Below are 16,586 nucleotides of genomic sequence, written 5' to 3'. Positions count from 1 at the left end.
ACAGGTGGGCTGGGGCCGGCATGCTGCCGCCGGAAAGCAGCAGTGTGCTCAGAGGCGGGAGACAGCAGCTTTCCCGGAAAGCAAACGTAAACCCAGGAAGGGGTATATTTGTGGATGTAGGTATATGTGTTTCTCTCTCTCTCTCTCTCTCTCTCTCTCTCTCACTCTGTCTCTCTCTCTGTACATGCACACACGTACATACATAAATAAGTTTATTATAAGTCTTATCGGTATGAAGGATGTGAATACACAATGTACAAATAATAAAATACAATGCACATGCAATATGTACAATAAAATGCACAATACACTGTTTATAAGTTCCATGTGGCCAAAGTTTCACAAAATCCCTTACAAATCTTAGAAAATTCTTACAAAATCCCTTTATTGACTTTCGCTGAACTTTTTTTGTATCTATACCCAACCCATGATTGCAGCTGGTGAATGAGTGTGGTTCCTACATAAATGTTGGTTGCTATTTTCATTTATCTTAGTGAGTAAGAGGAAGTGAAACAGCAGAGATGTATGTGGGAATGTCACTCATTCATTGGTGACACAAGCGACATCTTTGTTGAATTGGGTAATGGTTTTTGATATTGGAAGAGTATTTCCTTCTTGTTTTGTTTTTGTTTTTTGCTAGTCACCTGACGTCATCAAATGTTGAGTTGGGAAGAGATTCACCATGGCGTACTGTAATGTACGTCCCTACCAAATGGGAGTCAATGCATACATAACAGTAAAGTGTGGTGAAATACAATGTGACGGGTTTTGAGTATCTCCTTTGTTTTTAATATAATTTAAGTGGAAGTTCATATAATTTCACTTCTAATAATGGTGGTGCTCCCCAAATTCCCCAACATTTAACGTCTATTAGAATGGCTAAAATATAAAAGACCGCCCATACCAAGTGTTGACGACGATGTGGAAGAACTGGTGGCAACGTAAGATGACACAACCACTTTGGAAAACAGTTTGGCTGTGTCTTACCCAACAGACATGAGTTTATGTGTCCACACAGAGGCTCGCACGTGACTGTCCACGGCAGCGTTATTCATTGCAGTCCTAGACCGGAAATAACCCAAGTGTCTCTCAGCAGCGCATCCGTACCACGGCACCCTGCCGGACAGTGACAGCGAGCACTTGAGACACAGCAGGTTTGCGGGGGGGGGGGGGGGGGGGGGGGGGGGACACTCAGACCCACAGAAACAACTCCACTGCTCCAGCTCACCCTGGCCAGCCACCTGCCTGTCCTCAAGATGTGTCACTGGCTTAGAAGCCACATCAGTGTCTGCCAATGGGGACATGTCTGGGATCAGGAGCATACCTGGGGGACACGACACAAGCCAATTGAACATGGAATTATCAGTGCAGAGGGATGAGAACCAAAGTAACGAGGCCGGGAGCATTCTCACCTTGTCTTCATGCAGGAAACAAAGTGGTGAGGACAAAGTGTGAAGCAGGAGACAGGAGGCGGCTGGCCCTCCAGCCATCGTTTCTTCAGGAAGCCACTGGCTGTTTGTGTTTTCTGTCAACAAGGCTTGGCCTTGTGTGGGACTCATACAGGGCACACGAATGCGTGGAAAAGAGATTCATATTGTGGATCCCTGACCCCGAGAGCAGTGTCGACATTGTGGGGACCCTGCTTTCTGCACCCCAGCTCGCACACATGCACCTCCCCCGTCACATGTTCCTCCCCATTCACACCCACACCCTGACTCACACGGGTGTGCAAACACACCCTCCCCACAGACACCCTCCCACGTACTTAGATGCGCCTCATTCACACACGGGTGCTAACGATTCTGCATAAATGGGATCTCCTTAGATTCTGCTTACAAATATCGTACGCACTTCTTTGTTGTTTCAGGGGATATAAAGTCAGTTTTCTCGAGGGGTTCAGGTGCACTGCTATAATTCTCCCTGTTTCTTCAGTGTTTGCAGTGGTCTCTCCTTCCTCATTTATACGTTTCATTGGGCTTTTCAAGGAAAAAAACCCAGGACTGTGATCATCCTCTTTCCCTCTCTCTCTCTCTCTCTCTCTCTCTCTCTCTCTCCCTCGTGTCCTGCTTCATTAGCTTCAGTTTTTATCTTTATTAAACCCATCTATCTGTTTTCTTTGGGTTTACTTTTTGTTCTTTTTTTTTCTAATTTCTTAAGAGTAAGACTAGTATTTTTGTCATCTTCTACCTTGAATAACTAAAGCCAAAGACTAACTTTCCCACCAGTGAGATCTTCTGCGTCCCACAGGTTTGCTGTGAAACATTCCTCTTTGCTTTGTGTTACAAATGTTTCTCCTTTCATTTTTATTTCTTCCCTGACCTAATGCTTGCAGAGTAGAGTTTGTCAAGACTTTGTGACCACCTCTCACTGTGTATTTCTAAGTGTATTGGATACTGGTCTGAGGATGTGTTGTTTAGGGGCTGTATGAGTTTCCTAGGGCGGCTGTAACAGCACCACACACTGAGTGGCTCACACGAGAGAAGCTCCTTGTCTCCCAGACCAGGAGGCCAGCGGTCCGAGGTCCGGGCGTGGGCGGGGTTGGCTCCTTCCGGGGACCCCCAGGGAGAGTCCGCTCTCCGTCCTTCCTCCGGTTTCCGGGCTGTTCCCGGCCATCTGCGGCATTGCCTGGCCTGCTGAAGCATGGCCCGGATCTCGGCCTTGATCTTCACGTGGGCTTCTCCACGCGTGCATGTCTCTGTTCAAACTACCCCTTTTCGTCAGGACCCGGTCCTACCGGATTGGGGCCCATGCTAATGACCTCATTGTAACTTGACCGTCTCTGTGCAGACCGTGTCTCCAAATGAGGTCCCATTCACGGGTACTGGGGGTTAGGACTCCGACATATCGTTTTCGTGGGGGGGGGGGACGCAACTCAACCGATAACAGGGGCCAAGGGTATAAATAACTTTGAAAACACGTTGCACAGACTGTGACAACATGCATCTCCTTAACATATGCACATTTTATATTCTTCCAGAATCTAGTTTGACAGTTGTACTATTTGACTCCTTTTTTTTTTTTTTTTTGTCTATGACACCGGTCCAGTTCTATGACATTATATGAAAATACTGTTATAATAGCACATTTATTGACATCTTTAGTAAAAGGCGAAAGATTTACACGATCTGAAGAGAAGCCAGAAACACAGTCTTGGGGGCTGGAGATCCAGGGAAGAGCTGCAGCTCAAGTCCAAAGGCCACGTGGAGGCAGAATGCCATCCTCCTCCCCGCTAAGGCCTTCAGCCGATTGCATGCAGCATGGAGGCTGATCTATTTTCCTTGGGATCTACTGATCTCAGTGTCAATCCATTAAAAAAAAATCCCTTCATGGTAACATTTACAGTGACATTTATCCAAAGGCGGGTACCCTGGCCTAGCCATGCTGACACAGAGAATGAACCAGCACAATGCCTGTTCTCCAGGCTTTGTTCTCTGGGCCTTCTGTCACTCACTGAGACAGCACTGCCCAGTTTGATGGCCCGCTACTAAGGCCTCTGCCCCGTTTTGTGCAGCAGCTCTTCCTCTAGGATATGGTTTCTGAAGTTTTGCTCCCTTTCCCCTGCTCGGTGAGTGACTTCGGCTGGGAGTGAGGCTCACAGGGCTGCAGACACTTCCCCAGCTTCTGGCTTCTAGACTTGCCTGGGGAGCTGGCCCACCTATATCTGCTTCTGCTGTGGCCAGTCCCTTTTGTTTGGAGGCTTCTGAGATGTTCCCGTTATCTGGGGAGCCCAGCAACGCTCACCAGGCAACGCCTGCTGCTCCGCGTCGAGCCGGCAAGCCCACGTGATGCGCAGCCAAGGGGCCTTTGTCTTCTCAGCAAGCTTTTCTTTACTCAGTCATTACCTTGCTTCCTTTCGGAGCCTGCTCTGTATTTCCTGTCTTCTGGCTGTCATCCTGGGCATCTCTCTTTTAATTCAAGTTAAAATGAAAAAAAAATTTTTCATCCCAGCTTTATTGGGGTATAATTAGTGTACAAAACCTTGCACGTGATTAACGTATGCACTGGTGACTTTGGATACGTGTATACCAAGCCTCTCCATTTCCTTGTTTTTAACTGCCCTCAGGACCCAGCCCCAGCTCTTGGGGTCCCTTAAGTGGAGTCACTATAGTCCCAGGGAGGCCAGGGCGGCAGGTAGAGCCACATACCTCTGGGGTCCCTGTCCTGGGGGCTGGGCACATTAGCCCTGGCCCCAGGCCCCAGATCTCTGTCCTCCACCTCAGTGCCCTCCCCCCCGCCGCCCCCCGCCCCCCATTCCGGACCCTGCCTGCTCTGTGGAAAACTAGGGGTCCTGCCCACCCAGACTCCTCTCCACAAAGTGTGGAAAAGAAAGCAAACAATTTCACCGCCTACCATGCCCTGCGCCCTGTGGATACTTCTCAAGATCGCCTTCTCGTAGGAGGACACCAGTCATATTGAATGAAAGGTCCACCCTCCTCCAATATGACCTCGTCTTAACTAGTTATATCTGCAAAGGCCCTACTTATAAATAAGGTCGCATTCTGAGGAACTGGGGACTAAGACTTCAACATACCCTTTGGGGGGACACAATCCAACCCATAACATCACCCAATATCCATTCCAGCCTTCTTCTCTGGGGATAAGACCTCACTTTTGTTCAAGGCATCACTGGGCTCAGCCTCAAGGGATAGGTCATGACAATCCTGTACCCAGCTTTCCCCAGCCTCTCTTCCAGCTGAGGGGAGACATATGATCCACTTGTGGGTGAGACTTAAGTGAATGTCTGCTGGGAAGTTTCTGGAAGAGCTGTTGCTTTCTTGATAAAACGGGACAGATGTGATTATCGTTGCCCTTTTCCCCTTCTGTCCTTGAATGTTTATGTGATGGTTGGAGCTTCAGCAGCCATTTTGTGATCATGCGGCAAAGCTAAGCTAATTAGATACTGGGCCTCACCAATGCTCTGCTGCTGAACCAGCAAGCTACCCCCCGCCCCCCCAAGATTCCTTGCAGAAGAAAATGGAACCCATATTTAATCACCACAGTCAGGTTTTCTATTACAGATGACCCTTGAAAAGTATGGGAGTTAGGGGTGCTGACCACCTGCAGAGCCAAAAATCCATGTGTAACTGACTCCTCAGACCTTAACTTCTAATAGCCGACTATTGACCAGAATCCTCCCCAATAACATAAACAGTCGACGAACACATATTTTGGATGTTATATGTATTATATGCTGCATTATTACAAAAAAGGTAAGCTAGAGAAAAGAGAATGTTATGAGGAAAATCATAAGAAGAGAAAGTACATTTACAGTCCTGGATTATATTTAACACACCAAAAATCCGCACAGAAGTCACCTGTACTGGTGGCCACTTTCCCAATACACTGCACTTGTTTGTTTCTCCATCCCACACTCACAGTCTGAGGAGATAATTGAGATCTCCTCTACTCTCCTCCTCAACCTTGCTTTCCTCTTTTCTCCTCTGTCTCTCTCTCCCCACCTCTTCTCTGCCTGCCTGACTCATTCCCTCTCCACCTCCTTTCACCCTGTTCCCACTGAACTAGCCAGAATATGGAAGAAAGTGCGTTATATGTTAAGCAAGGAATATTTTCGCTGAAAAAAAAAAAAAAAGACAAAAGATTAATTTTATTCTTACTTACTTGTTTCAATTTGATTTTGTTTTCCTGCTAGAAGCCTTTGCCAGAAAGTTTTGTGTTTTTTTTAATCTTGGAACAATGGATCCTCAGAATCATGAACGTGGGACACACTGTTCTGTTTGATGTTACAGCTGAGGCCGTTATCAAATGCGGGCTGGGCTACCCACAGGCGTCATAGCACCCAACGCGTGCTGACTCCGAAGGTAGGCAAGACGTAGTGTTCGTCATCCTCCCATCGCCCAACACCGTTGGGGGCTCTGTGCGAGTCTGTGGGACGAGTGAGTGACCACACAGGAATGCAGGGCCGCTACGGAGCCACAGCAGGGGAATCAAGAAATGCTAACACATGTGCAGAGCTTGGACACTGAAACCACGAGCTGCTGCTGAGAGGAAGGAGGGATGGCCCTGAATGAAGAGCTATGTTAGGTTCACAGACTGAAGGGCTCAGGGGTGTTCAGACGTCAGTCCTCCCCAAAAGGATGCAGAGGCAGATTCAATGCAAGCCAATCAAAATCCCAGCAGGCTTCCCTCCCCCTGCCCTCGGCAGAGAAATGGACAAGGTATTCTAAAACTCATGCAGAAATGAGACTAATTTAGGATAGACAAAACAAGTTTGGAAAAAAAGCCATATCAGAGGATTCACATTACCTGATTTCAAGACCATTAATAAAACCACAGTGATCAAAAAGAATGTAACACTGGCATAAAGATAGACAAGCCGATTGATGGGGCCCCACAATGAGTCCAGAAGTAGACTTTCACACAGCCAGTTGATTTTCAACCAATATGTCAAAGCAATTCAATTGAGTATCCATATAGAAACAAGAAATAAATTGCAAATTCACCTCATGCCACACACAAAAATTGCCTCAAATGGCAATTTTTATTGCCTAATTATAGTTATAGTCCTAAATGTAGTCCTAAATGTAGGAGCAAAAAACATACAGCTTCTACAAGAAAACAGAGGATCAAATCATAGGGAGTCGAGTTTTGCAGGGACTTCTTAACTGTGCAAACTATAAAATTAAAAATATCCAGAAATTGGGCTTCATCAAATAAACCAACTTCTGCTCTTCAAAAAAACAAACAACAAAAAACAAAACCCCACCGTTATGAAAATAGAAAGACAAGCCCCAGCCTGGAAGGAAATATTTGCAAACCATATCTGACAAAGGACTTGTATCTAGAACGCTTACAACTAAATTATAAGACAAACAAGTCAATTAAAAATGGGCAAAAGATTTGAACAGACCCTTTACCAAAGAAGATATGAAGGACATGAAAAGCTCAGAAGGACATGAAAAGATGCCCGACATCATTAGTCAGCAGGGAAATGCAAATCAAAACAATGATTAAATACGATCTCACCCCCCCCACCCCCCAGCGTGGCTAAAATAAACAAGACAGACAAGCGATGAGGAGGATGTAAGGCGGCGCACCCCCACTGCTAGCTGTATGCCCGAGAGAAATGAAAACACGTCCACACAAACAACCGCACGCAAATGCTCATAGCAGCTTTATTTGTCACGGCCCCGGACTGGGAGTAACCCAAATGTCCACCAGCCAGCATTCAACAGGTCTTGTGGTCCATGCACAATCATACGTCCACAGAAGGCCATCGAAGAGAGATGCATCGGCGACCTCCAAATCCTGGAGGTGCCCTGTGTTGCGAAGTCACAGACACATCAGTAGTCGTGTGAGAGCAAACAACCGAGTGATCCCACGGCAGGTGGCAATTCCTGAGAATGTCATTTGAGGTGCTCATGTCAAAGCGTCATGGGCCCACACTTAATGAACATCAGAAACATCTGGCTGACTGTAGTGTGTATATTTGGTGGCCATCCATCAAATTCACGGGCTCTAGCCATTATAATATACACTAACGTCCCCTCCTCAATCTTAGAATAATTCTTTCATGTTAAAAAAGAATTGTTCCTCATCAGGAGGCGGCTAGAGATGAGAGTTCTTCATCTGGCATGCCAGGCTTTCTGCATTCTGCTTCTCATGACCATCTACCCCGCAACTGTCCTCCAGAAATCCCTCTTCCCTTCGAGGGTTCCTGACCACACCACGGGCTGCCTGAAATCCCTCGGCCTCTCCTTCCTGTGCCAACAGCAACCCTACTCCTTGCTCTTGCTCTGGCCTCAAGACGCCACTTGTCATCTCTGCCGCGTAACAAGACATACCCTTAGCATCCACAGCTGTGCTCCTCCGGCTGAGGAAATGAGTGAAGGTCCTGGCCCATCCTGAAAGGTTCACAGAGTAAACCAAACATTTAGAAGCTAAGGGTGTTTGGCGACAATGGCAACAGAATCTTGAAAGCCCCCTTCCCGGGCCAGTTTTTCTTCTCCCTTGGGGGCAAATCTGGGATTACAGCCCTACAAGTCCCCGGGAACACAGCTTTCACCTCTGTGTCTGGAGCACCTGTCAGCTTCGCAAGGCAGAGCGAGTCTTGCAGGCAAACTGAGCAAGGTTCCAGACACGGTCCGTGTCTGCAAAGAGCAATGTTCCCAGGCCTACGTAAAGCCCCACACATGGATGCTGCTGTCAGCTGGGTGACAATCGCACGGGCCGCCCCCGCACTCAAACACGGCTGCACTCAGGCAGGCACAGCTGGGGCAACGCGACTGAGAGCGGACCGGATGTGGTGGTTCAACGGCTATCAGAGATAAAGGACAGAGGAAAGAGCTGGGGGAAGAGGGAGGTGGAGAGATCACAGGACCAGGGGAAGGGGCTTCCAGGCCTACAGTACAGACAGGTGTTCACCCTGGCGTCCCTGCACAGAGCAAACCACGGGAGGGTGAAGGTGGAGCCTCCCTCTCTACAAGCCGCCATGGGGCTGGACAGGGCACCCGCTCGAGTGAGTGTGGGTGCTGCCATGTTGCCTGCAGATGCAACTGGAGGGAAGACACAGCTGTTGTCTCTCAGGGGACTCGTGCGCTTCTCTGCCCTTCCTGGTCCCTGAGTCACGGTGTCCCACCGGCCTGGGGTGGCTGCCCTTGATTCCCATGCGTCTCGCTCCCCAGGGTTTCTGTCTTACCTTCGCCTAAACAGTGTCTTGGCTTTTCCCCACAATTCCACACTTAAGAGTCTTTCCTGGGACCTTTAGTCCAGCCGCCACGTGGTTACTTTACACCATGAGAGGGCTGCTTTTAAGGCCAGTACTCTTAGACCTTCATTTGTTTGCACCCAAAGTAAATGAATGTAGTCAGGGCAGTTTACCAGTTACACGGAGGCACTGCCACAGCATTTAAACAGCTCTTCACAAGTCTGCCAAGTTCCCAGGGCAAATGGTCTAAAGGGAAGAGGCACTATGCGCTGACAGTGTCTTACAGGGCCACCTCTGAAGCAGACTGGTCGAGAAGTGCAAAGGGACCGGCGTCCAGGGTAGTTCTTGGGGGAAGGATGCTGGAAAGCTTTTATGTCCAGTTGTTCCCCGGAAAGCAAGCGTGGGCCGTCAACGCTGTCCCCACACAGAGTGTGGGAGCCCAATTCCAGAGCACATTAGAAGGAAAAAGGCAAGCACCCGCTCTGGACACTCGGACTTTTATTCCACGCAATACCTGTTCAGTTCACGTTGCACCTGATCACCACATGGCACGGAAGGGATCCTAACGATTGCAGCACAGTGAAAATCTCGTGATTATAGACAGAACCGACGAAAAGATGCGTTGCTGTCTTAAAGGTCATTTATCTGGGTAAGCATTTGAGGATCCTGGAGCCTTTCAGGACACTTCCAAACCAGAGCACAAGTGTCCAGCATCTCTCCCAGCAAATCCACTTTCTGCTGAAAACACCTGTGCATCAGCCCCCTGCATCTAGTCGTCTTTGGGAACGGATCCCAAGGCGACAAAAGGAGTTGATGCTGAAAATCAAGGTGGCGTATCCAGTACAACCAATGGGAGGGCATTCCACTGGGGGCTAGAACTCTTCTTTAGTGAAGCTGGTTACTGACTGGCCTGCAGCAGCTGATATTGCTCACTTGCTACAGTGATGGAAACAGACATCAGAGCCTATGAATGTGATCTCTTTCTAGTTCCCACCATGTGGCAGTTGTCGTCCCAGTGCCGGTCAGGCCATGGTTGAACCAAATGAGACTAGAGTTCAAGTGCGTGGCCTCCTGCCACTGTCTCTTCTTCTGCACTGGGATTGGTTTCCTGAATCCACCCCAGCCCTGGCAAAGATTGTGTGCGCCTCATAAAAGCACATACTTCCCAATGCCCTGTCCTTGGACTTCAAAGACAGTGTCCCTAATACTTCATGTTTCTGAAGTGCCAGCAAACATGTGACACAAAGAGCAGAAGGCAACCAAAGGACAAGGGAATGGAGACCCCGTGAAATGGACTCTGAGATAAAAGCAAGTTACAAGAACTCTAGAACTTTCCATAAGTCATAAGTGTCTAAAAATCATTTTAATCATCTTAATATAGCTATCAATGTGTGTCTACCTGTATCTCTTACTTCTGGAGTTGTCCTAGTGATTAGAGCTCCAAGAAGCATGCTCGGAAGGGATCCTGTATTTTCAGGTCTTCCCTACACTCTCCTGAGGGCGCTTTGAGCCTCCCGCTGTGTGGCAGGGAAGGTGCACACGATCCTCCAAGGCCCATGGGGGGCGTCCAGCATACCCACCAGTGCCCGCCAGAGGTCCTGGCAGTGAAGAAGGCTGGAAGGAGGTGGCAAGCCAACCAGGATGCTGGGCTGAGAGCACCCAGGGGCTGAGGTCCTGAGCCGGGCTCTGGGGACAATACGGACAGAATAGGGCAGAGCCTGCCAGCAGCCACCACCCCCTGGCCAGCAGGAGGCTGCAGTAAAGTGCCATGTGAAGGGGCCACCCTGTCTCTGTGGAGCTAAGGGGGAGGAGGGAGATGAGTGGCCAGGCTCGCCACCACACCAATCGGTGCTTGTTTCTCCTGCCTGAGGTCTTCGCAGAGGGTTGATGAGATTCTCATTTAAGGAGCGATTCACCAACATCCTCATATGGCAAAAATCTCTAGTTTACATTACTCCTCAATGCAAAAATATTCAAAGCAACTGAACCTGCAATATTATAGGAAATGTCATACAAAAAGTCCAATGAGAGAGTCATTACTGTGCAAATTCTGAACCCATCTCGTTTGCTTCCTGATCGGCACCAGCCATAAGAGGTGGCTGCTTGAGGGGGAACAGCTAAGCGTGAAGTTTTAGGCACTGAGGGTGGGGAGGAGGGTCTGAGAGGCCAGAGGGGTGGCCTCTGCTGCAGGGGTGTGGGGGGGCAGACGGCAGTGAGTAGGGTGAGCCTGGGGGCCTGGGCAGGAGGGCAGGATGGTAGCAGGGCAGCTGGTGCGGGATCCTCCGCAGAGCCTGCTCCTGCAAGGGACTGGAGTGTCCCCCCACTCCCCTGCCCTGCCTCAGGGCTTCCAGAAGATGGGACCTGGGTGCTGCTCCTGGACGGAGATGGCATGGTGTCCTGTTTCTTCCCATGGAGCAGCAGGCTCAGCGAGGAGACGTTGCTTCCTGCAGCTGGACCTCTGGGCACGAGCAGCCCACGAATGTGTTCACCCAAGTCCATTTTCAGATTGTTTCTTGATGAATTTGAGGTGATGTCATGGTTGGGCCACAGTCTAGTTGTAGAATTCCCTCATGTCCCCTCCACCGATGATCTCTGAAAGGATTAAAGTGCTTTTAGTGCTTCTACCTGGAAACACCAAGAAGTCTTGGGGCAAAGCAAATGGTCCCACGACAGGAAAGAGACCACTCGCCCCTCACTGGAGGCGGTGGCGCCCAGGACAGGGTCCTGTTCGCGGGCGCGGCGCTGACCCGCGTGGGGTAGGGGCGGTCTGGGCAGTTCCAGCACAGAATGGGTCTGCTCTGAGGTCTCTGTGCTTCGGTCGCGTCATCAGCGACCAAAGGGAGGGGAGCGAGAAGCCCCACGCTTTAAAGCGGGCCCTCTCCCAGAGGCGCACCGGCAGGCTGCGCGTGCGCCGTGTCCCCGGACTCTCTCGACCTCGTGCACAAAGAGGCCGGCGCCTTTTCCCCGTCACTCCTCGCCGAGGACTTCCCTCCAGCACGGGTTCTGCGGAGGTGGCTGAGGCACCCTTTCCCCTCACAGGCTTGGCCGCGCTGGTCGCACGCACGAGGCTTCTGGCCGCCGTGGGTGCGCCGATGCTGCAGGAGGGAGGAGCGGCTCTGGAACACCCTCCCGCAGTCGGGACACCCGCAGGGCCTCTCCTCGCCGCCGCCGCCGCCGCCGTGAGTCGCCTGGTGCTTGAAGAGGTTGGAGCGCCGGCTGAAGGCCTTCCCGCACTCGCTGCACTCGTAGGGCTTCTCGCCGCTGTGCGCCCGGCGGTGCTGGCTGAGACCCGAGCGGCCCCGGAACGCCTTCCCGCACTCTTTGCACGCGAATGGCTTCTCCCCGCTGTGGATGCGCTGGTGGTGAATGAGCTGGGACACGCCCTTGAAGGCCTTCAGACACTGGCCGCAAGCGTAGGGCTTCTCGCCGCTGTGGGTGCGCTGGTGCTCGATGAGGTTGGAGCTCCTGCTGAAGGCCTTGCCGCACTGGCCACACGCGTAGGGCCGCTCGCCGCTGTGGATGCGCTGGTGCTCCAGGAGCGCGAAGCGGCGCCGGAAGAGTTTCCCACACTCCGAGCACTTGTAGGGCCTCTCGCCGCTGTGGATAATTTGGTGCTTGATGAGGTTGGAGCTGCGCGTAAAGGTCTTGCCGCACTCGCCGCACACGTAGGGCTTTTCGCCGCTGTGGATGCGCTGGTGCTCCAGGAGCGCGAAGCTGCGCCGGAAGAGTTTCCCACACTCGGAGCACTCGTAGGGCTTCTCGCCACTGTGGATGACCCGGTGCTTGATGAGGTTGGAGCTGCGACTGAAGGATTTCCCACACTGCTGACACAGGTACCGCTTCTCAGTGCCCGTGGAACACTGCGGCCTCAGACCAGAATCCTGCCTACCGCTGTCGTTACTTCTCTGCCTCAGCTCTCTTCCCTCACCTGAGGAGCCGCTTTGACCTCTCTCCCTGGGATGGTCACCCCTGCTGGAACCTGTCTGTGGGGAATAAGCATGTTGCCCTGTGCGATCAAGTGTTTCCCCTCGCAGCCCGGCTACCTGGCTCTTGTCACCCGCCTGAAGATCAGTCCTGGTGAGCTCTTTGACGCAATGATTCTGCTTTGAAATCGACGCCCCGTTCTTTATCCTGTCACCTGGAAAGACAGAGAACTCCAACCAGTGTCACCCTCTCCCTGGAGCTCTATTTAGGGTCTGTTGTGCCTCCTTGCCCTCACACCAAAGCCGAGAAGGAATGAATCAGGAGACCAGGACGCGGGGGAGGAGGCCAGATGACGATCAGCAGATAGGAGGGCAAGAGGGGAAACGGTGCGAATGAGCTGGAAGTACTGGAACTGGTGTGACACAGCAGGGGGCGCTCCCTTCATCTGGCGCCTCCACGGGGACTCCTTGTGAGAGTAACGTCTGCCACAAATGGCAATATCCCACCCGTGGTGGCCGCACTGCCCCCCTCCGGCGGCTGCTCTTGCTGAAGAGGCCAGCCGAGCCGGCCAGGCGGCCCTCACTCACCTGTCTGCAGCCCCGCGGCAGCCCTTCTCCTGTGGAAGTCTGCTGCCTGGGACCCCTCCCCTTGTTCCAGCCAGGAGACCAGGTGAGGCTTGGAGGCTACAAGTCCTGTCCGTGAAAATGAAGCAGATCAGTCACGCCTGAACTCAGCCCAGCCTCAGTATCCTCAAGAACCGAGAACAAAGAACTCTCTAGGCAGTGCCACTGGGAGGGTCCGGATAAAGGGCAGAGTCCCTTTAAGGAAGCAAAGGACTTTGGATGTACAGGGGCCAGGTGGGCACAGGGAGCCTCAGGTAGGTGGTGACTGGGGCCAGCAAGATAACAGTGTTACTTTTTGGCCTGTAGGGAGGTCAGGAGGCTGGTGCGACATGTGGCATCAACTGACAATTCCAGAACTCCCCTGTGAGCCCTGGAACTGCCCAGTGAGGGCCAGAAAGAGCCAAGGGGAAGAAACTAGTCTCCCTGTGTGTAGTTAGATTATAGATTTTCAATATGGAGAGAAGAAATGGAGCAAACAGGCCCCTGAAACCTCACAGGTGGTGAGTTGCTGTGGCGGGGGGGGAGGGGGGGGTGGCCAGCAACCCACCCCGGCTCCTTTCTGGACTTATTCAGGCTGGAAAACCAAATACACATCTTTTCCTGGGCCTCTTCTCCTGGCTTGGCACAAGGAACAGAAGGTGCTAAACCCCGTAGCATGAAATGACTGCAACCTTGATCAAAATTGATGAAGTCTCAAATAGTGCATATAAATATTCAAGGATAACGTACATCCATCTTTTGGATAGAAGAGGTCTAGTTAACTCATGACTTTATATGCAAAAGAACTATAATGGGGGCCCATGGGTTTACCACTTACAGGTCAAAACTATTTAGCTGACGGGCGCCTGGGTGGCTTAGTCAGTTAAGCGTCTGACTTTCGCTTAGGTCATGATCTCACGGTTCGTGGGTTCAGGCCCCGCGTCGGGCTCTGTGCTGACTGCCAGCTCAGAGCCTGGAGCCTGTTTCAGAGTCTGTGTCTCCCTCTCTCTCTGACCCTCCCCTGCTCACGCTGTCTCTCACTCTCTCTCTCTCCTAGAAATAAATAAAACATTAAAAAAAAACTATTTAGCTGAAAACTGTTCTACTGAGACAAACGCTGAGCCACAACAGATTCCTGAAATGGGAAAATGCACTTATTTTGGGGCTCACAGTAACCAACAAGTGATTCAATTCAGAGACAGAGTAGGGCGACTGGATGCGTGTGTGAGATCCTTACCCAGTGACACCAAATGGCGGTAGTTCTCCAGCATCACTCTCTTGTAGAGGATCCTTTGTCTGAGGTCCAGAAGCTTCCATTCTGTCTTGGTGAAGTACACGGACACGTCTTCAAAAGATACTGGCACCTAAAATGAGCCATTTCTGTGGCTACAGGGGAATTCACCCCCATGGGTCCCAGGACAAGCGGGCAGCAACCAAACATGGGGTGGGGTGGGGTGGGGGTGGGACTCAGAGAATTCAGCAGCTAAGGGGAGACTCAGGGTTGCAAGGGTTGTGAGGCTGGGGCATGATGAGGGGACAGATGGAGACAGAGAGCCCCACTCACCTTGGGTCTGGCCTTCAAGAGAATGGCTGCCATCGCAGGGGTGCAGAGAAGCTAAGGGGATTGGACAAAGCAAGTGTGAGATGAGGCTCACCCTACTCCGGCACCACCTCATCCTGGTTAGGTCCCATTCACAGCTCCTGGCGGGCAGGACTTGAACACATCTTTTTTGGGGGACACAGACCAACCCATAACACCTTCCCAAACTGAGCTTCCATCATCTCCCTTTGGCTGGGCAGTAGACCACCAGACAGGGACTCCTGCCCACCTCCTACAAGGCCTGGCTTCCTCTTTCTCATTCCCTTCTTCCCATGGGGGCAGCACCCCTCACCCCAACTTTCCAGCCATCTCTGGAAGCTCCACTGCTGACCACTTTCCCTCTCAGGTTACAGTTCTTACAGAAAAACTCCAAACACACACATACCACTCCACCTGTAAAAAACCTCACCCTCAAGGAAAAGAGAAAGACGAGGTAGCAAAATGCGCTATGGAGGGACCCACAATAGCTAGGGGAGAGGCGCTCTCTGAAGAAGTCACACTCAGGTTGAGAGCTGAAGGCTGGGAGTGAGCAAAGAGAGTAGCAGGCTAAGGGCATGGGCCCTCAGATGGGCCCAAGCTCAGCGGTCTTGGAGCTGAAGCTGGGGCTCGGTTGGGGGTGCAGAAAGTGAGGCCATGTGTGCACCTTGGGGACAGAAGGGAGCAGGGGCTCCCATGAGGGGCAGGAAGAGCACGTCATCGACAAGGTAGACACAGTCTGATTCCTCCACATCAGTTTTCAATGCCAGAAAACAGCGGGGCCAAAGAAAGTTTGCTCCAAGGATGTTATCCTCACCCAACTGGAGACCACAATGCAGAATTCAGTGGTGGGGAAGCATAAGAGCCAGGCAGTGGCTGGTGGGGAAGCGGGCCGAGAATGTTTTTGCTGTGCTGCTGTCTACAGCTTATCCATGCTACAGGAGAGATGGTGAGGGGACAGGGTCCTGGAGCATTTAAATTGCTGCAAAGTCCCTTATCACCAGTCATGAGCTGTCAATCAATACTAACCCAGAATAAATAAACTCATGTGTCCGATGAAGAAATTTATATGAATCAGCTAGAAAGAATCCCTTAAGGTGCAGTGGACACGAAACTGCTGGGTGAAAGACCTAGGAAATGTGGATAGTCACGTGATGTCAAAACGTCTTCCCCTGCTTAGTGCCGGTCACAAGACGGAAAGCTAACCGAATGCCTGGACAGAGGTCAGACGTGCCTGCCGTGACAGGCCACCACAGAGAGGGCACAAGCCTCTTACCAAAGCTTAGCCCAATTCTAATGCAGCCTTGTGCCCTCAACCCAGTTTATAAAGGATACTGGGGACAGAGGGACCAGTTAAAGACACCACAAGGAAGCCACCGGCCCATTCTAGAACATGGGCTGTTCCAGTCTCCTCTGCATATCTAGTCAAGTGTAACGAAGTCCTTGATGGGATGCTGGCGTGAAGGAAAGAGGAGCCACAGGCATTGGGGGCCTGGAGGGTGACTGTGGGGTGGCTCTCAGAGGACAGCAGGGGCCAGTGCTGCTCATGTGTTGGATGGATAACGGCACTGGGTCATGCAAGGCAATGTCCTTCTTGAGGCACTTACGGAGAAAATGGCACGTACACTTAAAATATTTCGGGAAAAACAAAGGAAAGGGAAAAGGAGAGAGAGAAAGAGAGCAAGAGACCGAGAAAAGCAGGGAGGGAAGGAAGGAAGGGCAACGGAAGGGAGAAACAGAGAGAAAGAAAGAAAGAAAGAAAGAAAGAAAGAAAGAAAGAAAGAGAGAGAGAGAGAGAGAGAGAGAGAGAGAGAGAGAG

General features: G+C 51.2%; 1 protein-coding gene across 1 annotated transcript in view; it reads right to left on the bottom strand.

The window, feature by feature from the left end:
* Positions 1-11,529: 11,529 nt before the first annotated feature.
* The window catches only part of ZFP92 (ZFP92 zinc finger protein), an 8,735-nt gene continuing 3,678 nt past the window's right edge, over positions 11,530-16,586 (bottom strand). Inside the window, exons 2-6 of the mRNA XM_039219271.1 lie at positions 14,756-14,806; positions 14,429-14,555; positions 13,177-13,281; positions 12,709-12,803; positions 11,530-12,648 (exon numbers count right to left, since the gene is read on the bottom strand). Of these exons, the coding sequence (XP_039075202.1) occupies positions 11,530-12,648; positions 12,709-12,803; positions 13,177-13,281; positions 14,429-14,555; positions 14,756-14,788 (1,479 nt within the window). The 5' untranslated portion in view covers positions 14,789-14,806. The remainder of the gene's footprint in view (positions 12,649-12,708; positions 12,804-13,176; positions 13,282-14,428; positions 14,556-14,755; positions 14,807-16,586) is intronic.

This window comes from Hyaena hyaena, unplaced genomic scaffold (genome assembly GCF_003009895.1).
Source record: "Hyaena hyaena isolate Hyena2069 unplaced genomic scaffold, ASM300989v1 scaffold_808, whole genome shotgun sequence".
Taxonomy (NCBI): domain Eukaryota; kingdom Metazoa; phylum Chordata; class Mammalia; order Carnivora; family Hyaenidae; genus Hyaena; species Hyaena hyaena.
Note: the sequence above shows the minus strand (reverse complement) of the source record. Positions and strands in the feature narration are given on the sequence as shown.